At 38.2% G+C, this 14,929-nt stretch overlaps 2 protein-coding genes across 4 annotated transcripts in view; both read left to right on the top strand.

Annotated features, from left to right (window-relative positions):
- Nucleotides 1-2,272, top strand: part of LOC122355503 (receptor-type tyrosine-protein phosphatase epsilon-like) — a 12,443-nt gene extending 10,171 nt beyond the window's left edge. For both annotated transcript variants that reach the window (XM_043253914.1, XM_043253913.1), the window contains 5 exons: nt 204-338; nt 439-564; nt 673-824; nt 953-1,088; nt 1,252-2,272. In XM_043253914.1, the coding sequence (XP_043109849.1) occupies nt 204-338; nt 439-564; nt 673-824; nt 953-1,088; nt 1,252-1,326 (624 nt within the window). In that variant the 3' untranslated portion in view covers nt 1,327-2,272. The remainder of the gene's footprint in view (nt 1-203; nt 339-438; nt 565-672; nt 825-952; nt 1,089-1,251) is intronic.
- A 492-nt stretch (nt 2,273-2,764) lies between these two features.
- LOC122355502 (BTB/POZ domain-containing protein KCTD3-like) lies at nt 2,765-14,162 on the top strand. 2 transcript variants are annotated; one of them, XM_043253911.1, is made up of 18 exons: nt 2,765-3,167; nt 3,697-3,750; nt 3,978-4,023; nt 4,198-4,271; nt 4,362-4,420; nt 4,522-4,602; nt 4,688-4,843; nt 5,818-5,908; nt 5,984-6,174; nt 7,093-7,208; nt 7,298-7,385; nt 8,096-8,212; nt 8,297-8,467; nt 8,543-8,698; nt 8,796-8,892; nt 10,021-10,220; nt 10,305-10,443; nt 11,415-14,162. In XM_043253911.1, exons 1-18 carry the CDS (start codon nt 3,097-3,099, stop codon nt 11,986-11,988), a joined length of 2,481 nt encoding a protein of 826 aa, XP_043109846.1. In that variant the 5' UTR covers nt 2,765-3,096; the 3' UTR covers nt 11,989-14,162. The 2 variants fall into 2 exon arrangements, with proteins under 2 accessions (XP_043109846.1, XP_043109847.1); XM_043253912.1 differs by lacking the exon at nt 4,198-4,271 and having other exon boundaries at nt 3,080-3,167.
- Nucleotides 14,163-14,929: the final 767 nt, after the last annotated feature.

Genomic DNA, 14,929 nt, shown 5'->3' on the forward strand with positions numbered 1-14,929 from the left:
TACTATAAATAATATAGTTTATATTTACAAATTTATAAAAAAGTGTATTATTATAATAAATATTATTATAAGACCACATGCCACTTGACATATAAATAATGGCCTTGGATAAAAACGAAAAAGAACATACTTTGTATACGTATTTTAATAATATATATAATATAATATTTTAACACTCATAACTCTGTGGTTTACCTTTGCAGGGTTATAGGCAGAAGGATTACTTTATAGCAACTCAGGCACCTTTGGCTCACACTGTGCAGGACTTCTGGCGCATGGTATGGGAGTGGAAGTGCCACTCTATTGTCATGCTGACTGAGCTGAAAGAGAGAGAACAGGTACGGTTTAATCTTTTTAATATTTACATATTAATCAACATAAATCCGATTCCACAATGCAATGTCCCAAGCATTCACCCTTTCGCTTCCACTCTGGCAGGAGAAGTGCGTGCGTTACTGGCCAGCAGAGGGCAGCGTTTCTTTTGGAGATTATGCACTGGAGCTGAAGAGAGACACGCTTTGTGAGACTTTCAGCATTCGAGACATGCTGCTGTCATATGCATCAGTGAGTTAAATGCGCAGTGAATTTGACTGATTTATACTCCAAACACCCGCTTCACTTAGGAGCTTCCTTTATTTTGCACAAACTGTGACTAAATTGAGCTGTCGGCAGGAAAAGCAGACCCGTCTAGTCAGGCAGTTCCACTTCCACGGTTGGCCAGAGATCGGAATCCCATCAGACGGAAAGGGAATGATTGACATTATTGCTGCAGTGCAGAAACAACAGCAGCAATCTGGAAACAACCCTATAGTGGTGCATTGCAGGTACCCATACACTATATTTCACACACACATTGTTCAACATTGTTTTTTGTTTCATGAATAAAGTCTATACAGCCTATCATAATAGTGTGCTTTGGAATTTTTTTATTTTTTATTTTTGGTAACATCAGTGCCGGTGCTGGCCGGACTGGAACCTTCATTGCCCTCAGCAACATCTTAGAGCGGGTCAAAGCCGAGGGGTTACTGGACGTATTCCAGACAGTGAAGAGTTTACGCACTCAGAGACCTCATATGGTCCAAACTGTGGTAAGAATGCAAAACACTGTGCATAGTTCACGTAGATCTGATGCCTTCACTGTTAAATTACAAAATGAAAAAAATATGAACAATGATAAAAAAAGAATGAGTTGATGTTCTGGCTTTTGACTTTGTGAATTATGATATAATGTGATTCCATTTGTCTTTTCAGGAACAATATGACTTCTGCTACAGAGTTGTGCAAGATTTTGTTGACATCTACTCTGACTATGCCAATTTCAAATGAGTGCAGCTTACCGACACACATTTAGATTATATTTAAACTGAAGAATATTACTGTGGCTTAGTGACACTCCATGCACTTGACATTTCCTATTCTTGTTATATGCAGTAAGGTAATATTTTGGATATGGCCAGACTCCAGTGGATTAACCACGTCACGTCTTCGCGTTAAGTTTTTGTTACATTTGTGTAAGTATTCAGTACGACAGAAGTTTTACTTTTAATATGACCATAATATTTAATTTGTACATTAACAAGTTTTGTTTACTACAAAATTATTTTTGTTTATGAATTGTGTTCACGAAAGTGTAAAGCATTCCAGTATTTGTTCCTAATATTTATGCTCCAGCTTGCTTCCCAGAAAAAAAATTTGCATGGTTATTTGTGTGAACTAGTGTACTAAAATGAATGAAGATACTTCCAAATTTGAATTTTATTGCGATTCTTGGGCAGAATCTAATTGCATCGACCCTGATAAGTCACTTGGACCATATACATGCTCTTCACCTTCACATCACCTTCATAACCTGACTGAGATGTCCAACCACTTAATGAAACTTTAGTTTCTGTGATGATGATGCCGTTTATTCTTATGACTCCATAAGCCAATCAAATACCCAAGAGGCTAAAACTGTGGTATAGATACAGACATGGATTAAGCGTACAACATTATAAGGAAGTAGTAAAATCCATAATGACATTTGGTTGAGGAATTGATAAATTGCATTCAGGGTTTAGTGAAACCTGTGAAACAAAGGAACAGTTTCCTTTCATTATTCCCTACAAACACAATGCCCTGTGTTTCTGTCTGCGTGTTTGAACAAGGTCAGATCATTTGTGCTCTCACTGGAGTGTTCCTACGAGGGTGAGAAATTCTGAAGAAAATGAGGAAAGACGTATGCCTTAATCCTGAATAACACCATTTTCTGCAATAAATGTTTCAGTCAATACTTGTGTCTGCTTTCTGTCTATTTTTTACTTTAGAAAGACAATAAAAGCAGCTTTTAGTAGTTGCATACTAGTTTTGCAGGTTGCAATACACAGTTTTTGCTGTTGATATTGGTAATAAATAGTAGGTATACTAGCCTAGACATAATACATTATTATGCATAATTCCAATTACTTACAGCATTTTTTAAAGTATGTATTCACACGCTTAAATCACCAAGCTATTGCTATGGTCATTATTGATCAATTCCTTGACAGCTGGTAATGGAAAGATCGTGGAACTACGTGGCAACCCGCTCCCTGCAGCGCCTTCATCCCATACTAATTTATTTTAGTGTAAATGTATTTTTATAATTATATTATAGCTTTTTAATTTGAAAAAATAAATAACTAAATAATTCACCGAGTACACCTTTAAGACATGTGCGTGTGAGAAATCCTGCTTTCTCCTCAAGACACGCTCCCAAAACACTGGGCGGGGTCTGCGTCCTGTGTCAGGAATGACGGTATTCTATTGGCTGACGCTCTGATGAGTCCACAACGTTCTAGCATCGCTCTATGGCGTCCAAAACACTGAACGTAGCGATCCTAGATCCCACGGGCTACAGAAACAGGCCGTGATAGTTGAAGGCCGCGTTTTGAGCGGTTTATTAGAGCTCTAAAAATGGAGAACGCCGTATGCGACCAGCTCCATCTCGCACGTCCTCCCCGTGACGCATAATTTATGGGCTCGCGAGGAAGGTTAAAGAGAATCTCGAGGACTCCAGCTTGATCGATGCACGACCTGGATACTCACGTCGCGCGCGGAACTGTGCGGAATTAGGGAATGGCCGGAATTGGGAATAGTTCAACATCTGGAATGGGTGACATCATCCAGCTGAATGTCGGAGGAACGAGGTATGCTGACGTCATGGCTTCTTTACGAGAATTCGAAGTCGAAAGAGTTCTGTTCGAGATCAAGCGCCGCGTGAACTTGTGACGCAACCCGCGTTAACGTGTAACGGTACACATGTGTGACCGCTAACCATGCCTTAATATGAAGCTCCTCATTTCGAGCTAAGACTACACGTCCTGAACGTAACCGTAGCTATTATCGCGTTAATGGGACTGAGTGTATTCACTTCCTTATTTCACCCCCAGCTTCCACATGTTTGACTACAAGATGTCATCACAACATCCCCAAACCCCTAAACTACCATCGTCATTAAATCCCTAAATGAATAAACAAGAGAAATATCCCAGAAGTAACAATTTTCACAACAATAGCATGGTTACCTAAGTTACTATAATACGAATTTTGTAAATACATGAACTCGTCTTACTCCAACAATAACTGTAAACTGGATTTTGGACCTTTCTAGCTCACTGAGTGAAATGAGAGAGATGAGAAGTGATTGTATCATGAATCTTATCTACATATTTTCAGATTTAGCACATCAAGGCAGACTCTGACTTGGATTCCTGACTCTTTCTTCTCAAGGTAAGATAAGATTGTGGGAAGCAGCACCATAGCATGCTGTTGTTCTGTTCTTATTCTTTGCACTGGGAGGAGGTTTTGAGTTCTGCATGCTACATACTTCAGTCTGAAAGGTTTAAGGAAAAATGTGACGCTTCGTAGATGTTCCAGAATCATTCTTTTTGCATATTTTTGTATGCATATTTCATAAATCTTTATCCCTTCTTCTCTGTTCATGTGTTTGCGCCTAGTTTACTTAGTGGAAGAATATCAACACTACGGGATGAAACTGGAGCTGTGAGTAAATGAAAACATACCAAAAAAACCTTAATGAATACTGAATAATCGTGTATTGTGGGTTCTATGTTAAAATAACAATTTTAAACAATTTCAAAATAACAAAAAAAAAAAGTTTTCTAGTAGCAAACAAATAAGAAATTTATTCAGCTTTTTTTTTTTTTTTTTTTATAAATATTTATTGACAGAGACCCAACAGCATTTGCACCCATTTTAAACTTTCTTCGAACTAAAGAATTAGACTTGAGGTGAGACGTAAAATATGCCTAATTGTTATTCACTACATATCCCAAAGGTATATAGATCCTTGTGTGTAATATTCATGCTTTCTCTGATAGGGGGGTTAACATAAGTATCCTGCGACATGAAGCCGAGTTCTATGGTATTACTCCCTTAGGTATGCAATAGAAAAAGAAATGTGACTGAATTAGGTGCAGCACCTAATTTACGCATATATAATTCTTACCTTGTATTTCTATTTGTCACTGATATGATTAGTCCGACGATTACTGCTTTGTGAAGAACTGGAGCGATCGTCGTGTGGAAGTGTGTTGTTTCATGGCTACCTCCCTCCACCAGGTAGGCTGAGAGTAGATCTGTGGAAGTTTCATTCTTTGTGCCAAATATAACACATCAGGATGAGGATGGTATTTTTGTCCGTCAGCTCTCCCAGCGCGGAGCAGTGCCGGAGGGCAAGGAGCAGCGGTTGCAGGTTCAGAGGAGCGCTCAGGTCCTGGTGGGGCAGAGGGGGGTTACCCACGTTCTTGCCCTCAGTCTTCTCTCCCTGGACCCTCTGGGGCAGATGGACATCAAAGACTGGGTGAGTAAAAGCTGTGCATTAATAATTTATTTTTGGTTGCAGTGGAATTTTTGTGGATATTTTTTTTTTTTTTTAATTTATATATATAAAAGACTAAACAAACAACAAAAAAATAAACAATTGCCACTGACTATATATTCTTGGTTTGTGTTAACTGTGTTATGTAATGCTTTTATAAATGTGCTGTGGATTTTGAATGCTGTATTAGATGCAGCAGTAGCGTGTACAGAGAACATTAGAACTGAACAGCATGTGCTCCATTCTGGTCTGGGCATGCGAAGGGGAGAGGGGTGGGGGTGCCATGAAGACAAAGTATTCCCCTTACAAGCACTGGTGCAGTAGGCAGGGTGAGGTCATCTTAAAAGGCCTTTTATATCCTCTGTGCCCAGCGAAGTCATGTGAGAAGAATGATGAAAGAGAAATGGAGAAAACAAGTTAATGGACAGGCCTTCCTTTTAACCATTTTATTGCATTTTGGTGCGTTTCTATAACACAGGGCAAAATGTACTGAGAGAGCATCACAGAATTTGGATAATAATTGTATAAAAATTGACAGAACAGGAAAAAAAACTGAAGAATGTGCATAAGAGCTAATAATTACAAGCAATACCCTGTAGATGAAAAAACTAAAACAAAATAAAAGGAAAAAATATGAAACTTAAAATATTGTTACTTGTTTTTAATAATATAATCATTAAAATTGTACTACAAATATTAAAGGGTCCACTGAGCTGAATGTTTGTATGCTATTACTTTATTGATTAATCATGTTTTTTTTGTTTAAATACACAGAAAATGAAAATTCTGTCATTGAAAAACCTCTTTTGAACCTCTTCTTTCTTCTTTTGAACACACAAGCACGTAAACACTTTCACTGTTTTTTTCCGTATCACAGAAGGCAATGGCTAGCATCAACATTTCAGCTTACTTCTGCATTAACATACTGAGGCATTGTTTTTAAAATATTACAATAGGATCACCGGTGGACCCTAGGAAGGTGCTGATTGTCGCCGGCCATCATAACTGGATCGTAGCAGCTTATGCTCATTTTGTCATATGCTACAGGTAAAGCTACAGACCATATGACTTTAAAATGTAAAATTACAAGTGTTATGCTCAACAGACTGGGATTGTTTTTAGGATAAAGGAATCATCTGGCTGGCAGCAAGTGTTTTCCAGCCCTTACCTGGACTGGGCCATTGAGCGTGTGGCACTCAATGCAAAAGTTGTAGGCGGCCCACATGGAGATAAAGACAAAATGGTGGCAGCATCGTCAGAGAGCAGCATTATATTGTGGAGTATCCAGGATGGAGGGAGCGGAAATGAAATAGGTAAAAAATGCAATGTGTTTATGCAGTTTAAGGTTCAGAAAACATCATTTTCTACTTACTGTACATTATTGTTTCTCCTCTAAGCTCTGCCTTCTGAAAGGAGTCGATTTGTACAAAGCTCATCATTCTAAAAACCGAGGTGTGCTCTGATTGGCCACCTGTCCAGTACGTTGTGATTGGCCTAATACCACAAGCATCTCAAGGAAATCTTATGCCCCTACCATAACGTGATGCTGTGTCTTGTTGCTGTGACACAAAAACAACGAAAGCCATTACAAATTAGGCATTTGTTGCGTCCAGTAAGGACATAATTACAGATTATAATTTAGAAAAACTTAGTAGTGCCTTTTTACGTGTCAAGTTGCATCGTACCTCATAAACATAACACCATTTCTGCATTTGGGATCGAAGAAACCACAAACAACAAGCACTACACTACACTGCTCAAAACTTGTGCTAGAAAAATAAAGAGCAGGTTCTTTTAATAAGGAAATCTAACTTACTTAAAAAGTTGTGAGTCAGAAGCGCCAGACTGTTATTGCAGAGTTGTAACTTCGATAACTGCGTAACCGATTTCTAGTTGATTGATAAGTCATTGATTTCCTCTTTTTGAAGCAGAAAGTAGTTTCACTTTCACACAGCGACACACAGCGTTTCCAGAACGTTGGGCGATGTTTTGAAAATAAGACCATTCTGTGGCATTTAAAAGTTGGGGCGTATTTATAAGAGATATTTTAAGGGGGTGTGGACAAGTAATAATTTTTATAAAAAAAAATAACGCTTTGGTTTTGAAACGTTCATCTTTGCCACTTTAGGGATCTTATCTATGCACTAACAGCTTGTAACGCTCCATAAAGAAAGAAAAACTCGAAATTGCATTATACGACCCCTTTAAAGATAATGTTTCTCTTTGTGAAGGTGTGTTCAGTCTTGGAGTACCAGTCGACTCTCTGTTCTTCATTGGGAGTCAGCTGGTCGCCACCAGTCACACGGGGAAGGTAGGAGTGTGGAACGCTGTCACCCAGCACTGGCAGGTAAAGCTATTTCAATTTTATACTAGATTCAAGCATATCATCAAGGTTCATATTTGATGATTTCATTTGCAATGCAATCACTTGTACAGGTGCAGGATGTGGTGCCCATCACAAGCTGTGACACTGCCGGCTCTTTCCTCTTGCTGGGCTGTAACAACGGCTCAATTTACTATATTGGTAAGCTGCTTATCTTCTCCTGGATTGCATTGAATTCATTTTTCTCTGACGCGAGTGGTTAATGAGATGTGCAACCGGCAGTACCAGAATCAGTGTCCAAAATTGAATTACAATTGCATAAAGGCATCAATGTAATTCATTTAACATAGTAAACAGGTGAAAAAGTCATATGTAATTCATCATCCTAATGCAGGGCTGTGTTTGAAGTTTAAAGCCTAATGTTTTGTGAGATTTTAATGTAAGGAATGTATGTTTATTAGTTATAAATTTAATTAATGAATACACTACCATTTAAAAGTTGTGGATCAGTATATTGTTTGTTAAATAAATGAATGCATTAAAATGTGTTACAAATAGTTATATTTCAAATGAAAGCTGTTTTTGACCAGTGTATCGTTTTACATAAAAATATTAAGCAGCACAACAATATTACTGTTTTTTTTTTTGTTCCATTCAAAAATATGAACTATTTTGAACTGTAGTGTGTAGTGTGTTTTTTAAATGCATTAAAACCGTTTTACATTTGAAATGTCTACTGCTTTGCTTCCTGTTAGCTACGATCTGTCCTATTAAAATTAAATGCAAAAATAAAAAAGGAAAAAGAATTGTATAATTGCCATACCATATGAAATACTTCTAGTATGCATACGTAACATGTTAAAAGAGAAGATGATAAAGGAAGGACTTGACCATATTCTCTCCACTCTCAGACATGCAGAAGTTTCCGCTGAGAATGAAGGACAATGACTTGTTGGTGACAGAGCTGTACCACGACCCATCGAACGATGCCATCACAGCCCTCAGTGTCTACCTGACTCCTAAAACCAGTACTTCCAATGATGATTAACTAGTCTTTCCAAGATGAATGGAGTGGTTAGTCTGGTCAGTCGCTGATCTCGCTGTGTTTGCAGGTGTGAGTGGGAACTGGATTGAGATCGCCTACGGGACCAGCTCAGGGGCCGTGCGTGTCATCGTGCAGCATCCAGAGACCGTTGGATCTGGTCCACAGCTCTTCCAGACCTTCACTGTCCACCGCAGCCCAGTCACTAAGATTATGCTCTCAGAAAAGCATTTAGTTTCAGGTAAACTGCTCAGATATAGGACAGTATAGCTCAAAATGGTGGTGGTGGTCTGTAATTTTGAGCTGTTTCTGTTAGTGTGTGCTGACAATAATCACGTACGCACATGGACGGTGACACGCTTCAGAGGCATGATCTCCACTCAGCCAGGATCTACTCCGCTGGCCTCCTTTAAGATTATCTCTCTGGAGGAGACGGAGAGCCACAGCAGCTATTCCTCCGGCAATGACATTGGTGAGAGACTTGCTTGTATATTTCCAATATATCGGTACAATTAGAACTAAGAAGCTGTTGTAAGCAAAATATCACTTCTTTAACTGTCTCCATTCAGGTCCGTTTGGAGAGAGAGATGACCAACAGGTGTTCATTCAGAAAGTCATTCCTATTACCAACAAACTCTTTGTTCGTCTCTCCTCTACCGGAAAAAGGTACATTTTGGGACACATTTAATTCTTGCACAAGAAAATTGCACATTGCATAATATGCTGAATAAATATTTCATGTAGCTGTTCATGGATATTAAGAGTACTATTAAAAATACCAACTTAAAGAGATAATACAAAATTTGATAACACCCGACTCTTTATAATGTATTTATAATGCATTATAAGGGTATCCTTAAGATATTATAATGAATGCATAATGCATCATAAATAACATGTTGTACCATCTCATGAATATTCATAAGTTTAATGTGTTATAATATTTACTTATTTGTGGTTATAGCTTTTAAGAGTATAATCATTTATAACACACAATGAACATGATTCATCAACTTAAGTTACAATGTATTATATTTCTCATATGCATTATAAATCTCTTATCTTGCCATTTTACTCATGTTACTTAAAGCGGACAAATACCACTTATATGTAATAACTTTTTTTTTTCTCAAACAACCATTAGATCAGATATCAGATCACTTGAATGTGTAATATGACACATTTTATTTTTGTAAAATCAGTTTATTTATTATTTTGATGGTACCCTTTAGACGGCTATTGATAAGTTTCTCTTCAGCTACATGTCATCTAGCCTTATTAAAGTATTAGTAGTGTGTCAGCTAAATTTATACTAACACTTACTAAGTATAGTGTACTTTGCAAGTATGTGAACATTCTATATACCCTACCAGATTCTACTAATACTCTAAGGTTTATATAAAAAACATTGAAATATTAGCCAGCTCAATATTAGCTTCACAGGAAACACTCAAATAACACTCAGCACCTAACCACTCACAAGATGTTATAAGGTACTTAAATAACAATGTCAATATATGATATAGTCCATTATACGTGAAGTAGATTTAATATGGTGTTCATTGTGTGTTATAAATAATCATACTCTTAAAAGTTATAATTACAAATACATAAATATTACGATGTATTCTAATTGTTTTATGATTATTCACTTTTTAAGGTTCGTATAATGCGTTATGCATTCATTATAATGCCTTAAGAATACCCTTTTAATGTATTATAAATATGAGCTTTGTAGAAAGTGTTAGCTTAGATATTTGAACATTTATTTCTACATTCATCTCTGTATTTCAGGATATGTGAGGTGCAGGCTGTAGATGGCACCACCATCACATGCTTCACAGTGCGAGAGTGTGAAGGCTCGAGCCGCATGGGCTCCAGACCCCGCCGTTACCTCTTTACTGGACATGCAAACGGGAGCATTCAGATGTGGGACCTCACCACCGCCATGGACACGGTCAACAAGAGTGAAGACAAAGCCAAGCGGGAACCAGGTCGGATTATTACTGAGGACAAAATGAGGGAAATAACTTGTCTGTTTGATACAGTTGTGAAATGATGTTGTTACCTGTCTGCAGAGGTGGGAGGTCCAACTGAGGAGGAGCTGCTGAAGCTGCTTGACCAATGTGATTTGAGCACATCTCGCTGTGCCACGCCCAACATCAGCCCCGCCCCCTCCGTGCTGCAGCACAGCCGGCTGCGAGAGTCCTGCTCCAGGTACGGCAGTCCAGAAGCCTTTGTCTAAAATATTGTAGTGCAGTGATTTGGACGCTAGATGAACTGTTTAGATCTTCAATTTTTGCTGTCATTCTGGTATTCAAGCTGAAACAACTTAAAGGGGTCCTATTATGCTCTTTTACAAAGTCTTGATTTTGTTCTCATGCTTGGTGAAAAATGCTTTAAGCTTCAAAAAATTACAATACCTCTCTTCCCAGCCAGGCAAAGGCGGCTGATGAGACCCGCCTTCTGAAGAAACAAAATGTGTAGTGATTGTGTAGCTGTCCTACGTTGTGTCTGGCAAACGGCTAGGCAGACTAAAAGCATATGTATTCTCTGCCAGTGGGAGGCGCTGTTGGAGTGGTAAAAATGTTCCCTGGGAACAACTGCACACAAAACAGTGCACAAATGCTGCTTTGTCAGGCATTACACGCAAGACGAAAGGAAAATGATGTCCAAAATTATCTAAAGACAGCTGGTTTTCTTCAAAAATAAAGTGATAGAAATTTCGATTTTGAAATGTGCATTCAAATTATTCTGAATAATTTTAATGATATCTAATAAACCACTTTGTGTCATCACAGATACCAGAAAATAATGCTGACTGATGCTATATTTCAGGTTTTCTTTATAAGAAGAGAGCAAAAAGTTTGATAATTTTTCACATCTTTGAAGGCACATATTAAAAAAAAAAATTACAAATGATTATGGCAATCACAAATAAACTATCAATGTATTACATCCTATTATACAGAGAAAGCTTTTAAATGACTAAGAAATGCAAATGATGCATGAGCTACGTTTATGTTTATTTTGCAAAGATATACATTTCAAAGTAATATTACCATATTAACATCCAATGAACCATATTAAAATTGTAATACTTTGAGTAAAGCATTCCTTTAATGATCTTGTAAGGTTAGATTTGTAATGATTTAGCAACACAAAATTGTATTTGGTCTTTTTTACAGTCTTCAGCTGCAGGCTCAGGAGCCCATCCCTGAGACGGCCACGTATGGAGCCTTGCGGCCGTACCGAGAGAGCCCCCTGCTGGCCCGCGCTCGACGCACCGAGAGCTTCCACAGCTACAGAGACTTCCACGGCATGAACCTGACCAAGGCCCTGCTGGAGAACCACGGACAGTGCGGCTCCACGGAGGACGAGATGCGTCAGTCGGCGGGAGAGAACGCCGAGGACCTGGACAAAAGGAACTCCACCTTTGACCTCTGGGGGTCCAGATCATCTGAAAGCCACCCTGCAGCCGCACGCAAACCCCCGGACAGCCCCGGAGACCAGCGACGAAGGGCCCATCCGACGGAGGAAGGCGCTGTAGACTCTAGACAGGATGGAGGCAGGAGGAGGGGGGCATTCGAAGCTAATTTTCTAAGCAGGAAAAAGGCCCCTCCGGTTCCACAGCTGAGCCCCCCACCACCGGCCGGAGCTGATGGAGGGGGCAGCGACTCGTCCAGCACCGCCTCTCCCTCGCCAACTAAAGTGTCCACTTCCCCACGCCATCGCAAGGCTCCGGACGCAGCGTGTGAGTGACGCTTTACACAGATACACAGTAGTCAGTGAAAGGAAAAAGAAAGTAGATGAACGGATGATTTCGAAAGCGAACCGTTTCAGAACGTACACGTGAAGGTTTGGCAGGACGGCAGCCGGCAGCTAAAAAAAAAAACTCACTCACTGTGGACCGATTTAAAGAGAACGTGCACAAAAACATGCCATGTCAATTTCACCTGTCTGTTAACCAGATGAAAGAATAATTTCACTTCTGTCAGAGAGACGACTCTTCAGCATTATGGACCTAATCCTCTCTTTGCTGTTTTTTTACAGGCTTAAAAATCTGATTCATTTACTTTTCATTCCTTGGAGGAAATCCATAAAGAGTGACTACATTAATTATTATTCAGTCTTTGTACCCCTGCGCTGCAAAATTTTAAACATTTTTATTGTTTTTGCCCATTAGATAGTCCACCCTAAAACGAAATCGTGAAGAAAATTTAAATAAAGAATATACTAACCCTCGTGTCGTTTGAAACCCACAGGATTTTCTTTTGTGGATCAGCAAAGGAAAAGTTTCTCAGAATGTTTTTGCTGCTCTCTTCCATACAACGAAAGCCGATTTAATACTTAATACGATTTAATTAAGTTCTGAGGAATAGAATTAAATTTGTCCTTTTTTGCATTTGCTTTCATTGTATTTAAAAGATCAGTTTCGGCACGACGGCTTTTGTGTTCCACGAAAGAAAGAAAAGCCAAATAGGGGTTCAGATGTTGCTAAGGTCTGAATTAGCATGCTGACGCCACTGGCCACTAACGGTACCCTCAGCACACCGTGATGCACTTTACATCCATCCCTTTATAACGAAAGAACGGGACTTCAGCTAATTATCAGGTTTGAAGTTCAGGTTAAAAGACTGCAGGAATCAGAAGCCTTCTTTGACATAATCTGTTTCTTTCTTCATTGAGCCTTTCAGATGATTTCTACTCTCTGAACTCTCAGCATGCGTCCGCAGGGGATTTTTACTTGCTCTCTCCATTTTTGGGATTTATCCAGTGCCTTTTGCTAATTTAGATGCATACTGCTGCAAGAAATCAAAATAGACTGAGCTTTTCTTTCTCTCTTTCTGATGCGAGTTAGTTGGATTATCTCAACTGATTTAGGTCAAGCTAGGTTTTTACTGGTAGGATAAGACGCTTATCAAAACGAAAGAAATGAGAAAAAAAAGGTTTGTTTTACAGACAGCTGACAGATTTAAATGAAAAAAAAAAAGATTTGTACTAACAGATTAGCTCTGTATTTAAAATGATACAATGCAAACGTCTCATGTCGAAATTAACATGAATAATGTCATAATTGTATCATTTGCATTTTCACTTCTGTTAAGAATATATTGTAAAGAGTTATTTATATTTGACATGAAGGTAATTTTGCATCGTCCACTGATGAGCATGGACACTTTCTTTCCAGCCATTCCACTTTGTGTAAAGGGTATATCCTACAAGAGAAAATGTACAGTATATATATTTAGCAATCGGTGATACATATCCAGTAAAGGCTATTAATGTAGTTATATGTTGCTAAGTGAGATTATTATTGTAATTGTAACTAAATGAATGCCTTTAACGAAGTACTTTATATAAAGGAAAAGAGATCTCATTAATGCTATGCAATCAGTGATAGTGCTGACAGGAGGCTTTACAGCCTAAAACATGAAAAGAAACAGTTGACAACAGCACCAAGCTAGAAAAATAAAATAATACAGTTAAATCAAAATCCGTTTCATTTCTCAAAATTATGTTGCTTATAAATCTAATTTCATATAATACATTTACTATACATATCTGTTGTGAGCAAGCTAAAATAAAATATATTTCACTGAACATTGTACTTTTATCATCTACTTATGTCATTTATTTGCTCTCTGAGATGTCTCGGCGTTGGGGAATATTTAATTGACAATAGTATGATTCTTTATGCTTGCTTTCAGAAATGCAGCCATAACCTGATTTGTGTTTTAATTTTATCTTCAGACAAGAGTCTTTATTTGTGGTTTATCTAACAAGACTGGCTTACCTGCTGCACAGATGGTGGCTATAGGATGAACGTTTATGCTACATGAAGTATGTAAAAAAAGAAAATGGTACATGCACTACAGATCGGTACTGAGCATCTGTACATTTCCGGTGGCACAATAAAGTAACCAAACAAAGCAGCCTCTCAGACTCCCATATATCTTTTTTTTTAATAAGCATGGTAACATCGACATTACAAACAACTTTCTTTTACATTTCACAACAAGATTGTCCAAATATGAGCGTACGACACAACATAACCACAAACCTCTGTTTAATCTCTGTTTTATAAAAAAAATTACAAATAAATTATTGCAACAATAAATAATACTGACACTCCTAAAAAAAGGTTATGTAAAAATGTGTGGGTTTTTTTTTTAGGATAGTGCTGTTTCATCTTTGCTAATATCTATGTGAAATAATAACGACGCATGTGTAATTAAACATATTCACGCTATACAGGTTTAAAACAACCTCTGGTAATAAAATCACGTTCACATGTAACAATGATGACGATTTGTGGAGAATAACATTGAAGACACTTGATCCATTGGCATCGTCACGAATGTGTCCGCACTATTGCTCAGTCTAGCAGGCACAACACATTAGCTAACATTTCCATGAACACAGGACACGTCTACCAGACTGACCATCTTCCTCATTCATGTGTCTTTAGAGACAGAAGAGATAAACTCTGTGTTGGCATGAATAATTTGGAGACTCAGTCATTAATACTTTATGATTGCGGTAATATTTCATAGCTGCACAGCCAGTCGTAAGACTCCATTTAAAGCTATGATAATACAGTGCTATTTTCAGAACGGACTGCTTCCTCTCTGCATCAGTGCTAAACACATCGGAGCAAAAGTACGTTCTGCTCACCCTGTGTCTATATATGGGTAGATGA

The sequence above is a fragment of the Puntigrus tetrazona genome, chromosome 12, assembly GCF_018831695.1.
Source record: "Puntigrus tetrazona isolate hp1 chromosome 12, ASM1883169v1, whole genome shotgun sequence".
Classification (NCBI taxonomy): Eukaryota; Metazoa; Chordata; class Actinopteri; order Cypriniformes; family Cyprinidae; genus Puntigrus; species Puntigrus tetrazona.

Bases quoted from the DNA above. Each gene is read 5' to 3' on its own strand.
- LOC122355502 (XM_043253911.1), top strand. From the start codon at position 3,097: ATGGCCGGAATTGGGAATAGTTCAACATCTGGAATGGGTGACATCATC. The intron at 5,909-5,983 runs GTAAAGCTACAG...GATTGTTTTTAG, and splicing joins CATTTTGTCATATGCTACAG to GATAAAGGAATCATCTGGCT. The intron at 7,209-7,297 runs GTAAAGCTATTT...TCACTTGTACAG, and splicing joins CTGTCACCCAGCACTGGCAG to GTGCAGGATGTGGTGCCCAT.